Source organism: Chionomys nivalis, chromosome 11 (assembly GCF_950005125.1).
Source record: "Chionomys nivalis chromosome 11, mChiNiv1.1, whole genome shotgun sequence".
NCBI classification, from domain to species: domain Eukaryota; kingdom Metazoa; phylum Chordata; class Mammalia; order Rodentia; family Cricetidae; genus Chionomys; species Chionomys nivalis.
In genome coordinates, this window is record NC_080096.1 from 70,539,839 (window position 1) to 70,562,516 (window position 22,678).

The 22,678-nt window shown below is 37.6% G+C and overlaps 1 protein-coding gene across 2 annotated transcripts in view; it reads right to left on the minus strand.

Moving 5' to 3' along the window:
* Positions 1–22,678, minus strand: part of Frmd3 (FERM domain containing 3) — a 194,495-nt gene that overhangs the window by 16,225 nt on the left and 155,592 nt on the right. For both annotated transcript variants that reach the window (XM_057785155.1, XM_057785154.1), the window contains exons 11-13: positions 22,197–22,271; positions 21,850–21,918; positions 13,542–13,666 (exon numbers count right to left, since the gene is read on the minus strand). In XM_057785155.1, coding sequence (XP_057641138.1) covers positions 13,542–13,666; positions 21,850–21,918; positions 22,197–22,271 — 269 coding nt within the window. The remainder of the gene's footprint in view (positions 1–13,541; positions 13,667–21,849; positions 21,919–22,196; positions 22,272–22,678) is intronic.

The window sequence follows — 22,678 nt, forward strand, 5'->3', positions numbered from 1 at the left end:
AAACAATGTAGGAGTATGTGAAAATTACAAATGATGTCTTCCAGAGTTTGATACTATAATATAATACAGTATTATATGAATTTACCTTACGGGAATAATTGAGTGATTATTTTGAAGTATTGATTTCTATTCTTTATTCCAAGCACACTTTTGATATGTCTGTTGTTATTATTATGCAAGGTGAATATGTAATTCACATGTCCAAAATATGAAAGGCCCGGATATCCAGAAAATTTAAAGCAAGTCAATGTTAAAGATTTCAGTTTATTTTTATAGATTTCAGACATTGAGATTAGCAACACTCAAGCATTAAAGTGTTCTCAAATGTCCCAAAATAAGAAGGAAAAAAACTATGAAATCTGATATATTTTAGGTCCTTAAACATTTGGCGTATAATAATCATCAATCTGTAATTGCAATCATGTGGTATCTACAAACTTACACTTTCTTTTTTATTCGGAAGAACAACTTTCCACATCATTTTTTAGTTAAAATAATAAATACACAGAGCAAAGAAATAGTACTGAAAGCTGCAAGAGAAGATTGTTGTATATAAGGATAGGCCCGTCAGAATACCTGTACGTTCTTAAAAGAAACTAACATCCAGAAGGTTGTGGAGAACTCTCTGTATTGAGTTATCCCATGGGCATATTTGTGGGTGGGACTGTCTTAATTAAGTTAACTTGTCTAGGAAGACCTAGCCCACTGTGGGTAGTTACCATTCCCCAGGCAAGGGATTTTGGACTGTATGAGTGAACAGACATGAAGTTGAGCAAAAGTAAGCAAGTAGGGAGTATGTATACATTTCATTTACTTCTCTTGACTGTGGATATGATGTAATTTTCTGCTTCAGGCTTCTGACACTGTGACTTCCCCACAATGATAGACTATAACCTGGAACTATAAGATGGGATAAACCCTGTCTCCCCTAAATTTTCCTTTTCAGGATGATGTATCATAGTAGAAATGACAATAGAAAAATCTACAACTGAGAAAAATTTTAAGTGGTTAATAAATATGCTGAAGATTTATATGTCTTTCACCTATATTTATTTTATTTTATTGGCTTATTTATTTATTTATTTATTTAGGTTTTTCGAGACAGGGTTTCTCTGTAGGTTTGGAGCCAGTCCTGGAACTAGCTCCTGTAGACCAGGCTGGTCTTGAACTCATAGAAATCTGCTTGCCTCTGCCTCCCGAATGCTGGGATTAAAGGCGTGGGCCACCACCGCCCAGCTAGCATATTTCTAAAATACTGATTGCAGAATAAAAATTTTCCCTCACAACATGAATGCATGAATTTTTCTACTTTATCTGGTAAATTACTGACAAATGATAATTTTGTAATTAAAATATTATTTTTTTCTTTGCTGATGACAAGAAATTGCATTCAGAATCACCATCTGAAATTCTGCATTGTTACACTTCATTGGAAGAATAAAAATGGTCAGTATTTCAAGAAAGAAATGCAACAAATCCTATGAATTATTTATGGATGTGGTATGCCTTAATCCTGAAATTGCAGGTTTTCTTTCTGGTTTTTATTTGAGAAAGAAATTTGTCACTGTTTGGGCTTTTTCATTATAAATTTATCTAGCCAATTTCTATCTTTTGTTCTCATACATGCCAGAAGGGAGGTCTGCTTTCTCATCATCTCTCTTCCCCTCAATGTATCTGTGCCAGTAAACTCTGTGAAGATGTGAACAAAACTGAGAGGTGCCTGGACCTCTGATGGGCAGGCCAGCTGAACTAACTCAGTCACTCTCTCTGTGCCTTCATGTAGCAGAGCCTGGCGAGAATAATCAATGGTACCACATTTCCCGGAATTCACTCCACTCCTGCTATCCAGGCACACTGCAGTCTTTCTCTTAAGCTCTATGTATAACACACTTCTTTAGAAACCTAGTCCCCTATTGGTCTGTTAATTTCATTTTGTGTAAATTTATAAGCCAAATATTTAGAGACACGGGCCTGAGATGGCTTTGATAGTCACTGATTTTCTGGGACCCTTCCATAAGCTACAGCCAACCAGAAGTGAAAAAGCCACAGTCACTCTCGAGGAGAGTGACCAGAAGTGAAAAAGCACCCAGTTTTCCCCACATCATTGATGTGTTAGGCCAGGAACTTCAGTTTCTGAATTCAGAGTGTGAGTTCAGAAGCCAATGCCCTATGTGCTCTCTGCTCTAACTTCACCATTACCCCAGACACACATGTACGCAGGCATGCACATACAATGCCCTCCAAACTCATTTTCACACTTACATACAGTTCTGTTTCTCTTTACATTTTCCTTTTATTTAAACCTCATTCTTCTTTTTCCCTTTCCACCTTTTGTGAGTCTAGGATGAACACCCTTCCCGCACCACTAACAATGGATTTGTTCCTAAAAAGAGAAGCATCAAGAAACAGCTGCCAAAGGGAGCTAGCACTTTGAGATTGTTGGACTATGTGACTCCATGGCAACCCAGCATTGCCTGTGGAGCCATTGCATATATCCATCTGGAGCCAAACAATAAATTGATGTGTGCTGAACAACCCACTACCAGAAATGGGAAGGAGGCTTCTGAAGCTGTATTGAAACTACCATTGTGAACAGCTGCAACGCACTAGGTGCTAGCCTGGCACTCTGGTTCCGCAGGGTCCTAGTGTCTGCTCTTTGTTGAACATATTCAGGTTGGTTTTATTATTTGGCTGGGACACTGTTATTTCCACTCTCAGAATTGCTCCACAGTTTTGTTTACTTTTCTTTTGCCACAAGGTGCTCTCTTTCCTCTTTGTTTTTGTTTTTACTTTCCAGTTGCTGTGACATGGACAGGGTCAAGGAAAAGAGCATCTGGATACCATCTCTTTCTGAGTTCATTCAGATATTTTTCCCCCTATGTTCTGTATTTTCTAGATTATGGGCACTTAAATAAAAGTTACCTGTGTAAACCAAAGTGTGTCTCTTTTAAATTAAGGGACTTTCCTTAAGTGAGAAATTAATTCTCAACACTATAATGTTTGCCTCTTACCTAGACTGAGGAAAATAAAATGGACTAGCTGATTAAAATGTTCAAAACAGAGAGGTCCAGAGGAAATGTCAGAAGAGAATATCAGAGGTGCAACAGAGAAGATTCCCCACACCTTATATAATCATTAGAGATTGGCTTCTTTCCTAGCTATTCAAAGTTCATTGTTTACTCAAGACATTTAATTTATGGTGGTTCCAGTATAAGAGTCAGAGTAATGGTGATGAGAATGGTTAGATGTTGGTTAGAATGATGTGTTTGAGTCTGATGTGCCACTTTTTCTCACAATGGTACTTGAAAGAAGAGGTCTTATCAGTGACAGCAGCTGGTGTGCTGGGCCTCTCCTCATGCTTAAGAAGCAAGGAGAGAAAAATAAATGGAAACTCGCCAGATGGTGCTCCAGAAGAGAAGGCAGCTACAGAGATAAGAACCGAGTCCAATATATCTGCTCTTGTCCTACAGATAGGTAGCTGTTTATCTTTAACAAAGATTGCTGCAGACTGAATCCTTATGTACCGGTAGCTCTTCAATTCACATATCTTATAAAAGAAATGCCTGCTATTGTTTTGTACTTGAGCCTGGCCTAGATATAAATCAGACAATAGAGAAAAATGGCCTTCAGATGGAAGTATTACTTTTAATATCATTTTATAATTATATGTTTTGCAAGGCAAAAAGTATATGGTTTGAGGTTCTTTATTTATTCTTTGCTCAACTTAAACATACACCTGGAGTCAAATGCAGACCCAGCACTTCAGTGTGTCCTTATACCAGGGGATTCCCAAGCTGTTAATGGCCACTTATAGGTTCAGTCACTCTTAGGACAAGAAAAAGTTCATTTCCCTCCTTACCTTCATCCAAATAAACTAGTGGTTCTTAATCTTCCTAATGCTGTGTCACTTTAATACAGTTTCTTATGCTGTGGTGACTCCCAATCATAAAGTTATTTTGTTGTTACTTCATAACTGTAATTTTACTACTATTATGAATGGTAATGTAAATATCTAATATTTAGAATATCTGACGTGACCCCCACAGCGGTTGTGACCCACAGGTTGAGAACTGCTGTAATAAATCCTTACTAGCTTTGAGTTGGCAATACTCCATGGTATCCTTCTATGCTCTGCCTTTTTTTGACCCAATTTAAGAATCTATAATAAATAAAACTTCCTAATGAATTTATCCTTTCATTGTCCCTCATTTTCACTGGGTGGCTTTGGTGACCAGTGATTTTCCAGGACCCTAGTCCTCCTTGCTTTCTTGAGGCTAGCCAACTTCTATCTCTCTAAATTATACTCCACTTTTTCTCTACCATCTTTTCCCCACTTCCCCATCTTTTCCACATCTTTTCTTATGAATACAAGACTCCCTTCCCTTTCAATGCCACGCAGAAATCATACAGTCTGAGTACAAGCCCATACTCTGTACTATTCATCAACCACAGAGCAGTTCCCTTCTGAGATCCATTGTGAGGAACACACATTTGCTTAGACTATCCTATAAAGACCTTAACCTGTTCAAAATCTTCTTGAGCCAAAGTCTTAATTTTTTAACTCTGACATCATTTAAAAGTGGTTGAGTGTTGCTCATATCTTACTTTATTTTATAGACTATAAAAATTAATATTGGAAAAGTGATATTCTTATCTATGGCACTAAGCATCTTGGTGAGAAACCAAGACAGACCAGTGCTTTTGTCCCAAGTAGAAAGAGAGCAACAATTTGAATCTCCATTTTATTTCCAATAAAAAATACTGTACTTCATAAAATGAGCTAAATTTGGAGCATCAGTCAATGACAAGACTGAGGTATGCTCTTGTCACCACTGAAATGTTTACATGGAAAAACATTACATTTCACAATGAGCTGTGCTGAGAATTAGTTAATACAAAATATACAGAATACACAGTGTTAGATTCTTGTGATGCTAACATAATATATGGAAAATAAAATTCTCATGAATTTTGTTGGAAGTAAAGCATTTACCCTTCCTTACATGCAATATAAGAAATAACATAAAGTTTCAGTGATTTGTTTGCAGTGATGTAAACTTCTGGCTAGCACATAAGTGGTCAGAGAATCCTGGAATTCCAAAGACAAGAATGGCTCCAAGGAATAGCATACACAGGGAATAACAAAGAATCTTTGAAGATACTATACAATTTTGCCTGCAGATCTTGCTTGGGTTTTTGTTGTATCCACTGAGCTGCTCTAGGCATCTCTTTTCTGGAAGAGTTGCTAAACCAAACAGAAGCAATTCCTTCTAGTAATCAGTTGGTATGACAATGGGCTTTGGAGTTTTGCTTAGTTCCTCCAAAACTACATTTATAAGTAAAAGCAGAGGTTATCTCAGCTTTTCAGCAGTCCTACAGTTCAGCAGCAGCAGGCTGTTACTGGCATAAATGGGAAAGTTGATGACGAACAAAGAATAATTAGCAATGCTACAATGATGCTTTTATGAATTATTTCTAATTTAGGATAGTAAACCATCTTCTGCATTATGCTAAATGTGTTCCTTATTCATTTTTCAAAATATGTTCTAATTTATGGTGATTAATCAAAGTCTATTTGTGATGATCACAACTACATTAATGCTCACAGGGAAGGAAGCTAATGCCACTGATTACATTCAGGAAGTTCACCATCAGGAAGATGATGTTTTTGTACTTTTTTATTTTTTCTATATTATGTTTTATAAGATGATGTATTTTCATATGAGATAGTAAAATAGCAAGCACAAAACCCTGTGGCAGGAAGGAATATAATTAAAATTGGTTTTGTTGGGTCCACCATCCCTAGATGAAGAGTAATTATAAGGAAGAAGAAGGTGACTCTACAGGATTCACAAGATATTCCTACTATTTATGGACCATAGAATAAGCTTGAAGCTGAGAAGTGGTGGTACATTCCTTTAATCCCAGGACTCAGGAGGTAGAGATAGATGGATATTTGTGTGTTTTAGGCCAGCTTGATCTATAGATATAGTTCCAGTACAACTAAGGTGATATAAAGAAGCCCTGTCTTTAAAAAAAAAACAAACCAAACAAAAAAAGATTTGGACTAATGCTTTGGAACTAATTAATATATTCCAACATACTGAAAAAGTGAAAGAAATGACTTACCACATAAGAATAGACCTGTAGGGAAAAAGACCCTGAACCTATGCAAGTGATAGAGGTAAAAGTGTTTGAATCATGGCCATTAAACCTCAGAAATGGAAGTAGAAGGAGTATGTTCACAGTAGACAGCCAAAGACAATGAACAAACAATGAGAAGAACCTATTAGGGTACAGAAGAACACTGTTTTATCAGAGACTTTACCAGCAGTAACGTTGCATAAGAAAATAAGTCTCATATAAGGTCAAAAGTATCGAACAATCCTTTCTTTTAGGTGTATGAGATGCTTCTGTTACCATTCCCAAATCATATATAGATTAAAATCTTTTTTTTCATGTTCACCCCTCTGTTAACATAATTTAAAATAGTTTAATAGCCTCTATGTACATGCTGAAGATAATGCCCTGGCCTAAAAGGACTTATGTTTATGATTCTTCTCTTCCAACTTCTTTTAAGAAGTTATTTTTCTCTCATACAAAATATCCAGAATGTTCCTTTCCCTCCCCCACTCCTCCCAATCTCCCCTGAACTCCCTTCTCCTCCAGATCCACTCCTCTTGTCCTCCATACCCCCTGAAAATGACAGTTGCATTCTGAGATGTGTTTTTGAGTAAAACTGTGCCTTCCTGGAACTGCAAAAAATACACACACACACACACACACACACACTACCATTTGGGGGTAAGATGTAGGATTCCCCTCTGTATGCTGTAAATACCATTGGTGAATAAAAAAAATTGCCTTGACCTGCTGATAGGGCAGAGTATAGCTAGGCAGGAAAAACTAAACTGAATACTGGGAGAAAAAAGGTGGAGTCAGTGTCAAGCTATGTAGCCCCACTGGAGACAGATGCTAGAACATTACCCGGTAAATCACAGCCTTGTGGCGACATACAGATTAATGGAGATTGGTTAAATTAAGATATGAGTTAGCTAAAAATATGCTTAAACTATTGGCTAAAGAGTATTGCAAATAATGTGGTTTCTGTGTGATCATTTCGGGGCTGTGTAGCTGGGAACAAACAAGCAGCCTCATAAAACAGGGGTACCTATATCTTAAGCCAAAATTATTACTGCCAAAAGAAATAAAACTTTCCCATTAAGAAAAAAAGAAAACATTAACTTTGTTTAAGGAATTAGACTGCCATGTTTTTACTGTTGTTAAAATGTTAAGATTAGCAAAGAAAGAGGTAGGCTAACGGCAGATCTTCACTTCTATAACAAACCCTCTGTTGCAGATTCCCCTCTTTCTCTGCTCCCATCTCCAGCAGATCACATAGATCTTGTTCTACAACCTCCCTCCCCCAACTTATGCCCTTATCCCAGTCTGCATCTCCAGCAGACATTTCCTGGGAACCCACAGGTCACACAGGCCAGGGAAGCAGGTAGGCTAACTGCAGATATTCACTTCATAGCAAAACACCTGCTGCAGCTTTTCTCCTTTCTCTCTGTCCCATCTCCAGCAGATTAGGCAGGTTTTTCCAAACTTCATTTCCTCTACTCATCCTCTTAGACCAAGACCAACAAAACAAATGACAGCTTATATTGGAGAGGCTATGGGGTAAATGGAATGCTTATTCATTGCTGGTGTGACTAAAAACTTATATAGCCACTATGGAAATCTATGTGGCAGTTCATCACGAAGATGAGAATCAATCTACTTAAAGATTCAGCTACACTACTCTTGGTCATATACCCAAAGGATATTTCATCTTATCTCAGAAACAATTGCTCAGTCATGTTCATTGTTGCTCTATTCATAATGGTCAGAAATTAGAAATAATTTAGATGTCCCTCAACAGAAGAAATGAATGGAGAAAATTACATTGTACATTTACACAATGGGATATTAAACAGTCGTTAAAAATGATATCATAAAAACTAAGGAGCAACCTGAGGAGTACTAGTGAAACTTAGTAGAGTAGCAGTTCCTAAAATATACACATATAGAAAGGTAATCTAAATGAAATTGACAAATAATGCAGGAGACAGAGTCCCAACTGGACATCTCTTGTAAAAATAAAGTTTTTAGCACTCAGTGGCTTAAATCTAACTAAGTTATAGGCAAAAGTTCCCATGGAAACTCCAAACAACCCAGGCTATTCCCAAGGCTCTCCATAAACTGACAACAAGGTTCAATTACTGAAGACAACACCTACATAACTCATTGAACATGGAGAAATTGAGCTGGTGCGTACCTAGAAGCAGAGGGATAGTATTACAAAATAACGCCTGTTGGAGTCCCATTTCCTATGAAATGAGAAACAGGATTTGGTTATGCCCACAAACAGAACCTTAACTTTTTATAGGTCTGCCCCTGATAATAAATATTTGACTCAAGGAGAAAGATTGATTCTACTGGGAAGGAATTAATAAAATGATACTGTATAGTTTATCTGATTTCTTCTGTACTGTAGCTGTCCATTTTCTTCTCTTATGAAATTTTGTGCAATACCAAGATAATAGAACATATCATTATTATCCATGAGTTACAATAGTTTAGATATTGATGTCCTAGAATTAAATCTAGCCATTAAATTGATGACTCTAGAATCAAACTGGCCAGAAGAAAGATAGTCTTCAAACATCACACAAAAGGCCACATGAAGTAGAAAGGATTATATTAAAGGGGTCCAAATATATATAGTTAAGGAATATGATGATACTGGTAGAAGATACTTTGTTTTGTTAAGATGCTTCCATACCTACATCTACTACAGTTACTTCATTAAGCCTGATTGCCTTCTTAATTATTTTAATTTAAAATATAATACTTATATTATGGGTCATATAAATAGCATGTTAGATATAGAGGACAAAAGAGAAAAAAGAGATCAGGCTCATGATAAGTAACAACTTTGACAAGACCCAGGAATATTTTTCTTGAAAGTTCCAACAACAATTTATCTCTTTTGAACCTGTTGTACAGCCTACTACTTAGCTCCATGTATATCAGATCCTACCCAGTTACTAGGGACACTATATTATAATATATAATAAATAATATGTGCCCTCCAGTATACACAAAATGTGATGCGTGTCCAGCATGGCAAACTGTGAATGAGAATTCTTAGGAAAAAGCATTGCCTGCTAAAACTGGCTGAGTGATTAGAACTTCAGTAATGTGGAGAGATTGAAATGTATTAATCTTAAAATCAATATATCTTAGGACATCATTAGGGCCCTTAACAGCCTTTCATTACTGCCCTTTGTACACGATCTAACATGCTTTGTGATCATTATCTACTTCCTTTGTAATGTATAAGCAAACTTCTAGTTTCTGCTAGTCAAAGTGCTATCAGAGAAAATCTAAATCATTTTTCTGTTACCTGACTCCCAAAAGCACCCAGCAACATATTTGAAAGTGTGCTATTTATTTCTTTATTCTGCAGTAAAAGAAATATAAGAAGTTCATGAAATTGTTACCTTATTTAAATATGGTGTATGTGTTCAGAGACCACTCATATTTGTCTCCAGAATAAATCATTTTTTATTCCTTTACATCGAAAGTTATTTCTTTCTTTAACTTAAACACCAATCCCTAAATATGTGTATTTTCAGGGTAAGTACTATGATATGGCTTGTAGCAGTTTTTCTGTTTTTTTTTTAAAGTGCCATCATAAGTCTTTATTGCTGAAGAAAACACTTACTTATAAGAAGTTGAACCGGTGCCTAACTACAATCTTAATCTCTATTGACTAGAATTTATGATGAAACGTGAGTTACTCTCCCTGCTACCAGTAGCAAACAGTAATCATTAATATCACCCAGCTACAAATCCTGAAACCTACAAAAACAACCTAGGTGTAAGATACACTGGTACAGTAATGCCACAAATGTTATGGGAGTAACTCACAACTTCTGGATTGGACTTCAAGCCCACTCCAAGAGATGGAATCTGTATGGGACACTGCTGAAGTCGCTAACACCCTGAGACCAGATAGGTCATGAAACTAGGGGAAAGCTGCCACTTTTATTCTGCTAAAGGTACACAGCAATAAAACGACTCCTAATGACATACTGCTATACTCACAGATCAGTGCATTGATCAGCGCTTATCAGAGAATCTTCTTTTTGAAATAGATGGTAATTAGTACAACTGGACAATGTATGAGAATGAGGGACTTTGGAGTGTTTAGTCCTAAATGGGATGTCTTCATCAAATCCCTTCAGGCTTCAGAATGAGGTACTTTGAAGCATTCAGTCCTAAATGGGATGCCTTCATCAACCCTTGCCTTAAGGCTTAGGTGCTCTGGCACAATGGTTTGTAGCCTGTCAATTGTATTTTAATAAAATGTTGATTGGTCAATAGCCAGGCAGGTAGTATAGGTGGGAAAACCAGACAGGCTGTAGAGGCAGGAAATGAGAACAAGGGAATTCTGGAAAGAGGAAAGCTTTGTCTGCAGTCCTGACCTGGCCACAGAGCAAGCAAGATGTAACTGCCTCACTGAAAAAGGTACCAAGCCATGTGGCTGACATAGAAAAAAAAATAATGGGCTAATATAAGTTATAAGAGTCAATAAGAAGCCTGAGCTAATGGGCCAATCAGTTTATAGTTAATGTAGACCTCTGTGTGATTTCTTTGGGACTTAAAGACTATGGGAATTGGCCAGGACAGAAAACTCAGTCAACACTCAGGGTTCTATATGAAAAAAGAGGTATATTATTATGAGATTATGGATGACTCCAAAGAAATAGTATTCTCCACAGGCAATAGGACTTATATGCATATGGACTCATAGGATTATGATAGCATGCATAGGACCTAAGCAGGATCAAGCCAGATGGAGTCCCAGCACTGAGAAGGGGAAGTGGACACATGGTCTCACCTCTAACCAAGAGTATTTACAAATGATACCCAGTGACGAAGTAAAATCAATTTTCTTCAATTCCAGTGGAGGGTTCATCAATCACTTCAGAGCAGGTTCCATGCCCAGGAGTATTTGGTTATCGCAAAACAAACTCCAAGGATCACCAGTACTTTTATCAGCTTGACTTCATGCTCCTGGAATATTTCTTTGAGTGAAATTAACTTTGTGTTATGGTCATGGGATCCCAAAGTTGACTGAAGAAGGATGAGAAAAATGATACTCACTTGTGGGGAGAAGACAAACTTAAGAACCAGATGGGTTGAACAGTTTCATGAGAAATTCAGTCACAAGTTGTTATTGCTTTGGGACATCCTTACACCATGTGGTGATTTGAAGAGATATGGTCTTCCATAGACTTATGTATTTGAATATGTGGCCCATAGGGAGTGGCACTATTAGGAGGATTGTTTGTTGAAGTAGGTGTGGCCTTGTTGGGGGAAGTATGTCACTGTGGAGGTGGGTTGTGAGGTCTGGTATATGCTCAAGTGTGCCCAGTGACACGATCTCCCTTCTGCCTGCAGATCAAGATGTAGAACTCTCAGTTTCTTCTCTAGAACCATGTATGCTTGGATATCACCATGTCCTGTCATGATGGTAATGGACTAAACCTCTGACACTGTAAACCAGACCCAATTAAATGTTCTCCTTTATTAAAGTTGCTGCGGTCATGGTGTCTCTTCATGGCAATAGAAAACCTAACTAAGATATACCGGGAAATTAAAGAGACCATATTTGTAGAGTTCTTGGTGTCAGAGTTTGGGACCTCTAAGCTCTAAGACAAGTCAGGCTCAGCAATTCATCCTCAATAGGCCAATTAAACAAACAAAAAATAGCAAAACTCATGAAGGGAATTTATTCAGTGATACCACATTGGGAAGAGAAACAAGGAGATCCAGTTCATAGCCCCACAGGTCCATCTTTATGTTCCTAACATGAGTTTTGGATTTATATAGCAGATCACAGATTGAAGATTGAAGATGAGATTCCTGGAAAATTCCAACAGCATGTTATCTATTCCTTTAATAGTCTGATAGCCAAAAGAAAGTGAAAATGTCCTTTCTATGGAAGGAATTACCAGCTTGAGGTTGATGTTAAAGTGACTGGAAAATGTGCTGTCTTTACACTGCCTGATATCTAGAGTTTTTATGAAAAATCATATCTCAAATAAAAATGCTAAGGGGAAGCCAGACAGTGGTTGTGCTTGCTTTTAATTTCAGCACTCTTGAGGCAGATACAGGCAGATTTCTGTGAGTTCAAGGCTAGCCTGGTTCACAAAGAGAGTTCCAGGACAGTCAGGGAAGAGAAACCCTGTGTTGAAAACAAAACAAACAAAACAAAACAAAAAATGTTAAGGGAATGCTAGTTTGATTTTAGGGTTTTAATAACTTTATTTGGCATGCATTAAGGAATTACTTTAGCATTTGTAGGGTGTGAGTTTGCCTCACTTTGTGTCTTAAATCAGCATGTGGTGAGATTCTTTCTTAAGTAAGTCATTCTAAAGTGAGAGACATTATATGAAGAAGATGAAAGAAGAAAAAAATCAGAAGTAAAAAAGAAAGGAGGATGAGAATGAAGCAGATGAAAAAGGGCAACAGTAACAATAACAGCAATGGTGATACACAAACATTTATTATTACTTAATGATACAAGCCTTTTGAGTTGAAGTAGAAACTAAATATATAGTTTTCATTAAAACTATCAGGCAACTAAGATGTAGCTTAGTTGGTAGAATACTTGCCTATCATGTATAATGCCCTTTTTTAGATTGCTATCACTGCTTAGTATCATGGTGTCATGATCATGGTATTATGGTGCATGTCAGTCATTCCAGTGTTCAGAAACTAGAGGCAGGAAGGAGCCAGAGGCAGGAAGAAAGGACAGTCAAAGCCATTCTTGAATATATATGAGATCTGAGGACAACCTGGGATACATGGCAGCGTATCTCAAAATTTAATCAAGCTAATCTAAAATGGTAAAAAGTTGGAATAAAAACAAGAGTAGAAATAAAAAGGTCAAAAATGGAGAATCAGTACAGATGTACATGTGGAGAATTGCTTATAATCATAGCTTTAATTTTGAGTAGCATAGAAAACCATTCGTTCCATTAGGACTCTCTGCAATAATTATAACCCTTAGTCTCAGATGGATGTAGTAGCCATCAGACATAGGTGGCTACTGAGTACTAGAAATGTAGCTATGGTGATTGAGGGATTGAATTTTCATTTTAATGAATTATAACCAAATTTCAAATAGTTACTAAAATCATTTGCCTCACTTAACAGCGCATGTATTGCAGCATTATGTCCTTCACAAGTAATTTTAGAAATACTGGTTTCGAGATAGGGTTTCCCTGTGTAGCCTTGACTGTTCTGGAGCTCACTCTGTAGAGCAGACTGGCATCAAACTCACAGAGCTATACTCACTTCTGCCTCCCAAGTGCTGGGATTAAAGGCATGCACCACCACTGCCTGGCTTCGAAATATTTTGAATTCACAAAATTTTATCATTCCTCAGAAAGGAGGCTTCTAAAATGAAGTGGCCGACTTACCCTCAGTCACAGGATCTTCCTCTTCCTGTTCAGTGGGGGAAGGGAGTAGGGGCTGCAGGGGCTCCATGTTAATGATGAGCTGTTTGTTCAAGGAGTGAGAACTGCGACTCTGAGTAATGTTGACTCTAAAAACAGATACAAGCCAAATAAATTAGTGTCTACTGCAAATGCTGGCCCTACTCTCTGGACACATAAAGAGATTAATGCTGACAGGAAAAACGTCCTAACATTTAAGACATGTGGTTCTCCTAGTCATTAAATTCCTGACAAAAGTTAACAAATTCTATTCAGCTTGTGAAAGAAAATAAAGTTCCCAAAATGTAATCAGACAAAGATATGCTCGGCAACAACACAAGAATCTTAAATAGACACAGCAAACACAGCAGGGGTTCTCCTAGCCCTGAATTAGACATGTAGAAATGTAAATGACAGTCGCTCAGACCCACTGAACCACCACCACATATCTTGCTTGGACAGAGGACACAGAGAATCTGCAACTGTTAGCTATCTTCATGTTGTCAGATGTACAGTGCTTAAGATTTCCATTCATGAGCCGGGCGATGGTGGCGCACGCCTTTAATCCCAGCACTCGGGAGGCAGAGGCAGGCGGATCTCTGTGAGTTCGAGACCAGCCTGGTCTACAGAGCTAGTTCCAGGACAGGATCCAAAGCCACAGAGAAACCCTGTCTCGAAAAACCAAAAAAAAGATTTCCATTCATGTCCTCCTTAGCAGACAGTCATGAACCTTAGTTCTGGTTCTCCTTTGGAAAGACATGTATACAACGGAAGCTACGACAAGTCACAAATGGCAAGGAAACAGTTGGTATCTCATTAAAACTATTGATAGGCAGCTAGAATTCCATTTGTATTGCCTATTGTAGGGAGAACAGCTGTGGACCCCTTGTAGACAGAAGTGGAAACCTGAAGTTATACATTAAGTACTTAATTTTTTCCAGTTTCCTGTCAAAAGCAAACCAACCAGTCTTTTGAAAATGGTGTCAAATGTTTCCTCTTCGAAGTCTTCCTGGTTGGTTCCTCACAACAGGGACTTGCGCTTTTATTCCCTCCTTTTTCTCATACTTCCCCCTCTTCTGTCACAGTTCATCATGTTTGTTACTTCTGTTAATTTACAATTATTATTGCACTAATCAGCCCCATTCTGAAAAGACTTCTGGTCATTCTTAAGTGTTTTACAGTGTCTCAACTGATACCTTCTTATAAAGTTTTCTACTCTTAATCTAAATTAAACTGAGTGCAATCTTAGCTTGACATAACCTGGAATTTCAGAAAAAAGGATCTTTTCAGGCTTGACATTTCTGTTAGGACTTTCACGGGAAGCCATGGAGTAGGATGCCCGTCGTGAATTGGAAACTTTTACAGCTGCCATTGACTGCACAGGGAGTTGTTTTCAGAGTCACTTCTTCTTTTATTTCATTCTAGAAACTGATCCTGGGACTGATGACTATGTATTAGGTGATCTGTTTCTTTTGATGATTGGTAGCTCTCCCATTAAGGAAGTCACTGTTTAGAAGTAACATTTTTATTTTTTTAAAAATATGAGGCACATATTATGAAATACATTTTGCACCATTTATCCTCCTTCCAATATTCTTCATCTGGAGATGTTGGATATTTTGATATTTTTTTTATAATTGCATTGTCCAACAACTGCTTGGTTCTAGGACAGGCTGGGATAACTAGAGTTGACATCCCAAGTATAAGTCCATCTTGGTACTGGATGAAAGGTGGAGATAACTTGGCCCCTATATATAGGTTCATGCTGCTTCATTGTAGTAGAGGTCTATGGCTGATGGTTATGCCTAGGGTTAGGGCAGATTACTCTTGCAGGCCATTAAAAATCTCATATTTTAAAAAATATGACAGAGAAGGACACAGATTTTTCATTAAGTAAAAGACTCAGATAAACCAGAAAGCGTTTCCCACAGCACAAAATTCTAGAGCTCCAAGCCATAGGATAGCTTGATAACTTGAGGAAAAGATCAAAGGAAGTTAATGGAATAATTGGATCTCTCTCATCCATTTCCTATGGTCTGAAATTATCATTTTGCCCTTTAAAATCCATTTGTTGAAAAAAATTCTATAAAAAAAGAGGACAAAATTTCCATTGTAATGGTACTAAGAGTCAGGGCATTTGGATATAATTCCATCATGAGAGCCTTCATGAATTGTCTAGATTCTTTACAAAAGCACTCTGAAGGCCAGTGGTTGGCTAGTAGATAAGGACATTTGCCATCATAAATGATGGACTGGTCAGTGGGGTGGCTCACTAGGTAAGGATATTTGCCACCATAACTGATGGACAGATATTTTTAATTCCATGACCCCATAAAATAAGGAAATAGCCATTCTTTTAAGCTGTCCTCTGTCACCTATATACACGCCATAATGAGTACACATGTTGTTGTGTGCAAAATATCCAGTATGTTGTATTTTGCTATAGAAACTCAAATATACAATGTCTCCTATTTCCTTTAGACTAGAAATTATGCCTATCTATCTGTTTGGAATGGTTTCAAAGACGATTACTGACATGGGGTTGATTGAGAGCAAAGGCTCACTGGCACGGTGGCTAAGGACAAATACTTAAAAGACAAACATCTGAATGGTCACTTTATTTTTACAGACTGGTTTGTATACACTCTGTTCATCTTTTGCGTCTCTCAGTGTGCTTATAAGTCACATATGATAAGTATATTTGTACTTATGAGAGAAATTGAGATTCACTAGTACCCACCCACCGAGAAAGATCCTAGACTAACTGACAAAGCCCGAGTGCCAGGCATAGAAAATGTCCCTTCTACTTGTTGATCAGAGTTGCATGTGTGGTGGTCCCAAGATACTCTCAAAAAATATAGATTAGGGCATTGCTCCTGGTTATCTCCTAAACCTTGAAGGCAAGATCCCATTGCAGAAGACACAACATTTTTTAGACGCTTGATTTGGAGGAATTGAGTTATGATTGTCGTGGAAGTCTCCTCCCTGAGGACTGCTGTCTTAGTATCAGAAGGTGCTATAAAAAACTGCCAAGGGGGCGGGGGAGATCAATTATCCTACCCTGCTTTAAAGCCTGTAAACCAGGAGAAGAAACTGGTGAAATAATCCTAATTGGGCAACAGTGGCATTTTTATGATTGAGCTAAACAGCATCTGTCTAATTGTATTAAAAGATTAATTAATGGGACAAAATTCATGTGTGGTACTGTCAATTTAGCCATCTACCCATGGCTGAAAATGTGTTAAATCCTAGGAGAACCTACTATTGGATTTTCCTAAATCAGTATAACTTGCAGCAGTTTTCTAAATAATTTTGCCTACAGATAACTTAGTTTTCACCCCTCATCAAAGAAGCTTCATTTACTATCAGATGGAGTCTATATAGAAATCCACAACTGGTCAAAATGCAGAGAACATGTTAGCATGATGTGCCCAGCTTCAATCAGTATATTTACAACAAACTTTTATACCTAAGGCTCAGAGAAGATTACAGAAAGTTCATGGAAAGATTGTAAGAGTCAGAAGATGAGAATGCCTGCTGAAAGATAATTTCTTTCAGTAATAAATGGGAAGCTGGATCCATAAATCTCAGCAATGTTGTATCTGGACAAGATCTGTATAAGCAAAATATCAGTTGACATGTCAATATGGATGAGGGAAATTTCACAAGGCCCCCACCTTTAGATGAATAGATACTGGCAATCTATGGCTGCTGAGAGAGTTAAATTCAATTTTCTCCAGGGATGATCCTCCAATATTCAATCCTAAGTAGTCTGCCCTAAACACATATACATACAAGTAACACTACATGTAGGCTTATATGCATGTGGTGCATATGTGTGTACCCACATGTACATTTAATATACATGCAGGGCTATGCATGCATATATATGCTTGTATATATATGTATATAATGTGAATTACGGAGAGTCTGTTGCATGGAAGGAGTTGGAATGGAGAGATGGAAGGGTCGAAGTGATATAATATACTCATTTATGAAATACTAAAAACACTAAATAAAAACAAAGGAGTTACATGGGCAAAACTAGAATTCTAAACTTTATCTAGTACTTTGTTTTATGACACACTTTCTATGTTAGTGAGTGTACAGCATTCCAAAGGGATTTGTTTTACAACTAATGTTTTGAATTCGGGGTTATATAAGAAGGCCCCACGGTGCCAACCACTTTTCTAAGAATTTGTCAGGGTTCAAATTGGCTTCTACTTTGTCCTTCCTCCTCATATCCTGTGGTGTTTTAGTTAGTTCTGTAATGCTATAAAAAGTGTGGAACATTTCTAATATACATATAAGATGAATTTATTTAGAACACAGTCTAGAAACTAGAAAAATCTGAAAAGCATTGTGTAGTCATTGTCTTAGCTCCTGATGAAGGTCATATGATGGGCTACCTCACAGCAGACAAGGCAGAAAAACAAACTAGAATGTTCCAAAAGGCAAATGTGAGGAATTATTATCTTGAAGAAAATCAATACTTTGGTTCTTACAAGAGAACGTAATAGCATCAAGCAATGAAATCCATCCATGAGGGTAGTGTCTCCATGATACAAACTCTTTTCACATAGCCCTAGTTTTAATTTTCTCACCTCCTCACAACTGTTCTGTTAGAATTAAGGTTCTGGTATAGGGACTTTTGTGGACACCCCAAATTTTATCATGGAGTAACTGATGCCTATGCCAAATAAGAGCATGTACTATATTTGTACACTAATAGATCTCATTCATTAGCTGTAGAAATGACTCTCCCAGTTTACAAGCCATACCTGTTCAATAGCATCCAAATAAAACTGTTATTAAGAGTTCCATTGCAGGAGGAAGGCTGGTTGTGGCAAATTAAAGTAGATTATAACATTGTAAGATAAAATTTGTGTAGACATTAGAGTATTGATTTTTTTCCCTCAGTGTGAGAAAAACATGTATCCAAAGATGAGAAAGGTAAAGTTACACAACTGGATTGTAAGCTGATGACAAGTAAGTGCCGGACTCAAATGGTGATGAAACAAAATGAGTACATTGACGTTCATGACAGTCATTCACTACTCTATGACCGGAGGAAGTAGTGCTGGCCTTCTGTCTGAATGGATTTGAATATGAATGTATTTTCCAGAGTCTACCTCTGCATTTTTACAAGGTTGTGGTTGGAACCAGAGGTATTCCAATGCTACACAAGTGCTCCATTACTGATCTGGATGTTAAGATCTAGCTGCCTTGTTCTAAATGAATGAGAATAATGATATTATTGCTTTACATGTATTTGTCACTTTACATTTTAAAAAGTTTTTTAAGCCCCCAACAAAATCTAAAACTAGGTCAAGGCAATATAAAAATCTCACTTCATAGATGGGTAAACCAATAATCTAGGAAATTCAGTGACTTACCCAAGGCCACAGAGCTGGCCGGCAATGCAGCAAAGATTAAAATCTATTCATTTTTGTATCAGAACATTCTTGTATCTTGCTGGTTCTGGGTGTTCTGTGTGTCCCCTGGTGGTGGATGCTATGCTCCGAGCTGCAGCCCTCCATCTGATGTGGCCTCTTGGCTAGGCTCAGGGATTCTTCCCCAGCAGCCAGCCCAGGACATCTTTCCCCAGGATCTTCCCATGCCATCAATAAAGGCCAGTGAACTAACGTCAGAGTGAGCTTCTCTTTCTGAAGGAAAGAATAATCCTAAAATATTCTCAGTCTGTTTGATTTCTCTCTCTTTATACATGCATACTTTTCCAGAAGCAACAGCCTATGAGCCTATAATTTTTTTTGAGGAATTGAATTTCGGGTGTGGGGAAGGATGATAAATTAATAACTTATTATTGCCATTATAAACTAAGATCTTTTCTGAAGAGTTCCCACAAAATATAACCTCATTACTACAGTTTTACTTTTGATAGTCACATTGAAATGGCAACATAGTTTAAAAATAAAATAATGGTCCAGGAGAAACAGGCCTCCCATGTAAATGACTTTTAGGAAAGTAACAGTTACATGAAAGGGTTGCATATTACTACTGCTCTGACCACATGGTGCCTCTGGTGAGGTCAAGGGCTTTCTGAATAGCATCTTGGATACATCTCATGTCTAAGAAAATGGCTAAATCTCCTATCTATTAAAAAGAAGAAACTAAGAGATCCTCAAGGCTATTTCCTATCCAAAGTTTCTGGAAAAGTAAACATGGTATATTCTATTATATATGGGGACATCTTCCTTTCTCCTATGCTAAACTGTTACAGCTTAGGAGAGGGGAAGAGTACTCTAAGTCCTCTTCTGATCTTTGAGCAGCCTGACACATATTTAGATGGCACATCAAGGTACGCTCAATCAGAGCTTCTATATTCTCTGACCCTGACGGTTTTTTAAAGCTGGAGTGATAGCTTTTACAGATCTGCATGGAGAGCTCCCCTTAGGACTCCTCAAAAGCAGTAATAAGTCAAAAGCTGAATACATCTGCACCAGGTCTTCTGAAGCCTTCAGCTGTGCTCAGCTTCTTGGGAAACAGGTAATGTCGAAATGCCCTTGATAGTCTGGCTTGCCCTACGTTGGGGGAGGTCGCAGGTACCTTCTGCCTGTGACTCCAGGAACAAGGTACAGTACCACTGAGCTCACCCAATATTATTGCAAATGGAGGAAATTCAGAAAATATGAACATAATGGAAAAACTTGCATTCAAAGTTGAAGAAGGAAAGACAGGTGCCAATTGTCTTATGAGAAAGTCCCTAAATAATTTAGCTTATCAGAAGTGGAGGAGGTCTTATGGGGAAGCATGGGAGATAGGAAAGGGTGTTTTGGAGATGGGACTTGCAAGGGAAGTGGAGATGAAGGTGAATGAGAAGTATATATATATATATATATATATATATATATATATATATATATATATAGTATGTGTGTATTTGTATAAATGCTATAATGAAGCCCATCCTATCATCTAACTTAAAAATTAAAATAGGCTATAATGATTTTACCTTAAAAGGGGTGGTGTCATGGCAAGACTATTCAGTTTAAGGTATTCATGATGTTTGAAACTTAGGCTATACATTAGGCTTAAATTGTTGTCATATAAAATCAGTTTGGAAAATAAAACACAAACACTTAATCTCTAAGAACTAATTATAGACTGTCAATTTAAAGAAGATGTGCAGGTTGTAGGCAGGAGGATGAGAACTTTAAGGTTATTCTAGCTATGTAGTGAGCCTAAGGTTATCTTGGGGTACAGGAGACCATGTCTCAGAAAAAAGTATGTACTCTGATCCTAATAATGGTCATGCCTCTCATCCCATAGTTTGGTCTTTGGGAGTATAGAGTCCATATGTAAACTGTTTTTAAATTAGCATATAGAAAAGCACACTGCTAAAGAGAAGGACTGGAATAAGGCCTTTCCATAAGGCCAAGCAAATCAAACCTTTGATCAGGTACAGAGGTACTTCAACATACCTGAGGTGACTTATGTTTCTTTATAGTGTGAAAACACACACTCCTTAGTGAAGTCTTAGAGTCTAATGAGACATGAAATGCGTGATGTTGTGTGTAGGACTTTATGTAGCAGAGCATGTGTGAAAAAGCTTATGCTATGCAAATAAACCCAAAAGACCATATGCTATTAAAAATCCTAATAATTTGTATAATGTTGCCTTTTGAACTGCTATTTTTTTCCTTTCTCCATCCCACTTCTTCCTTTGGGAACTCTTTATCTTTTCCAACAAATTGTCATTGCTCTACTGTAACTGTATGCCTCTGGTTAATTTATTTCTCAGGGATAGAAGAAGCTAGTAACTCTCCAGATGTGTTCATGGTATTTTAAATTCATCAGATACCACAGGGATGGATTACTGTTCAGTGGTAGAGAAGAAATCAGAGCAGTAAGCCTGACCATGTCTTGTGAGCAGGATATGGTAAGAGCTATTCTATGAGGGCAGTGTGACACGGTGATGGAGCGGACAGAGCTATTAGGAGCCATCCAATGGCATTTTCTTGCTTAGTCATGCGACATTCTAGACCCAATACCTATCTACATATCAAGTTACCAAAGAGGGATCCAAGCTGTTGTCAAGCCACAACCCTGACAAATCTGAGGAAGATTTTGAGGGAAGTAAATGTCTTGACTTCATGCTGCATGTCACTATATAAGGAAATATAAGAGAGGAATCAGAAATGTTGGATAAAAATTATTTTTTGCGTTGTTGCAGAATGAATTCAGAGCCTCATGTTTGTTAGTCTAGCTTTTAAGTGCCTTTGTCTGTCATGGAAACACCCTCCCCAAAGCCAGAAGGGAGCACCCCACTCACCTGTGCACCTCAGGAGGGTCCCTCTGGATTTTGGAGCTTGCCTCCACCACCTCTTTGGCAACTTTACCACTATGAAATACACAAATACAATGCATGTGAGTAGATACTCCAAGGAAATGGGGAAGGGTATGGACATGCTCTAGATTTGGCTCCAAGGGTCCACCTTTTCCCATATTCCATGAGGGAAATTTATGTGAAGGTTTAGGTTGTCTTGTCAGGAGTATAACTCAATGGATTGGGAAGCAGACTAACAGAGGGTCATAAACACAATATCTACAAACAAAACATTCCAATGTAAATGGGTGTTTCCCCCCACCCATCACTGCAATGGATCTATTGTTACCCACCTATATCGAAATCTACTTCCTTTAAAAAATATCTTGCTGCTCGACACAGTCTTGATCTGACTCGACTTGGCATACCTTTAAGGAAAAGCATAGCAGAGGTGGTAGTGACCTGAATCAAGAATTCTCAAAAGAGGAAAAAATGACTATAAGCCATCTTATAAAATGATTCATCATCTTAGAAACTAGGGAAACGCAAATTACCCCACATAGTACCTATTTCTAGTTCCATTTATTTGTCTGTGACTTTCATAACTTTTTTCTTTAGAGTTGAACGAAATTCTATTATTTGTATGTACAACATTTTCATCATCTATTCTTCAGTTGATGAGCGACTTAGCTATTTCTAATTCTGATTAATGTGAATAAATTAGCAAAGATGATGGATGAGCAAGTATCTGTGTAGCAGAGTAGACTACTTTGGAATGATATAGCTAGATCCTATGGTAGATGTTTCTAGCTTTTTGAGGAACTAATATATTGAT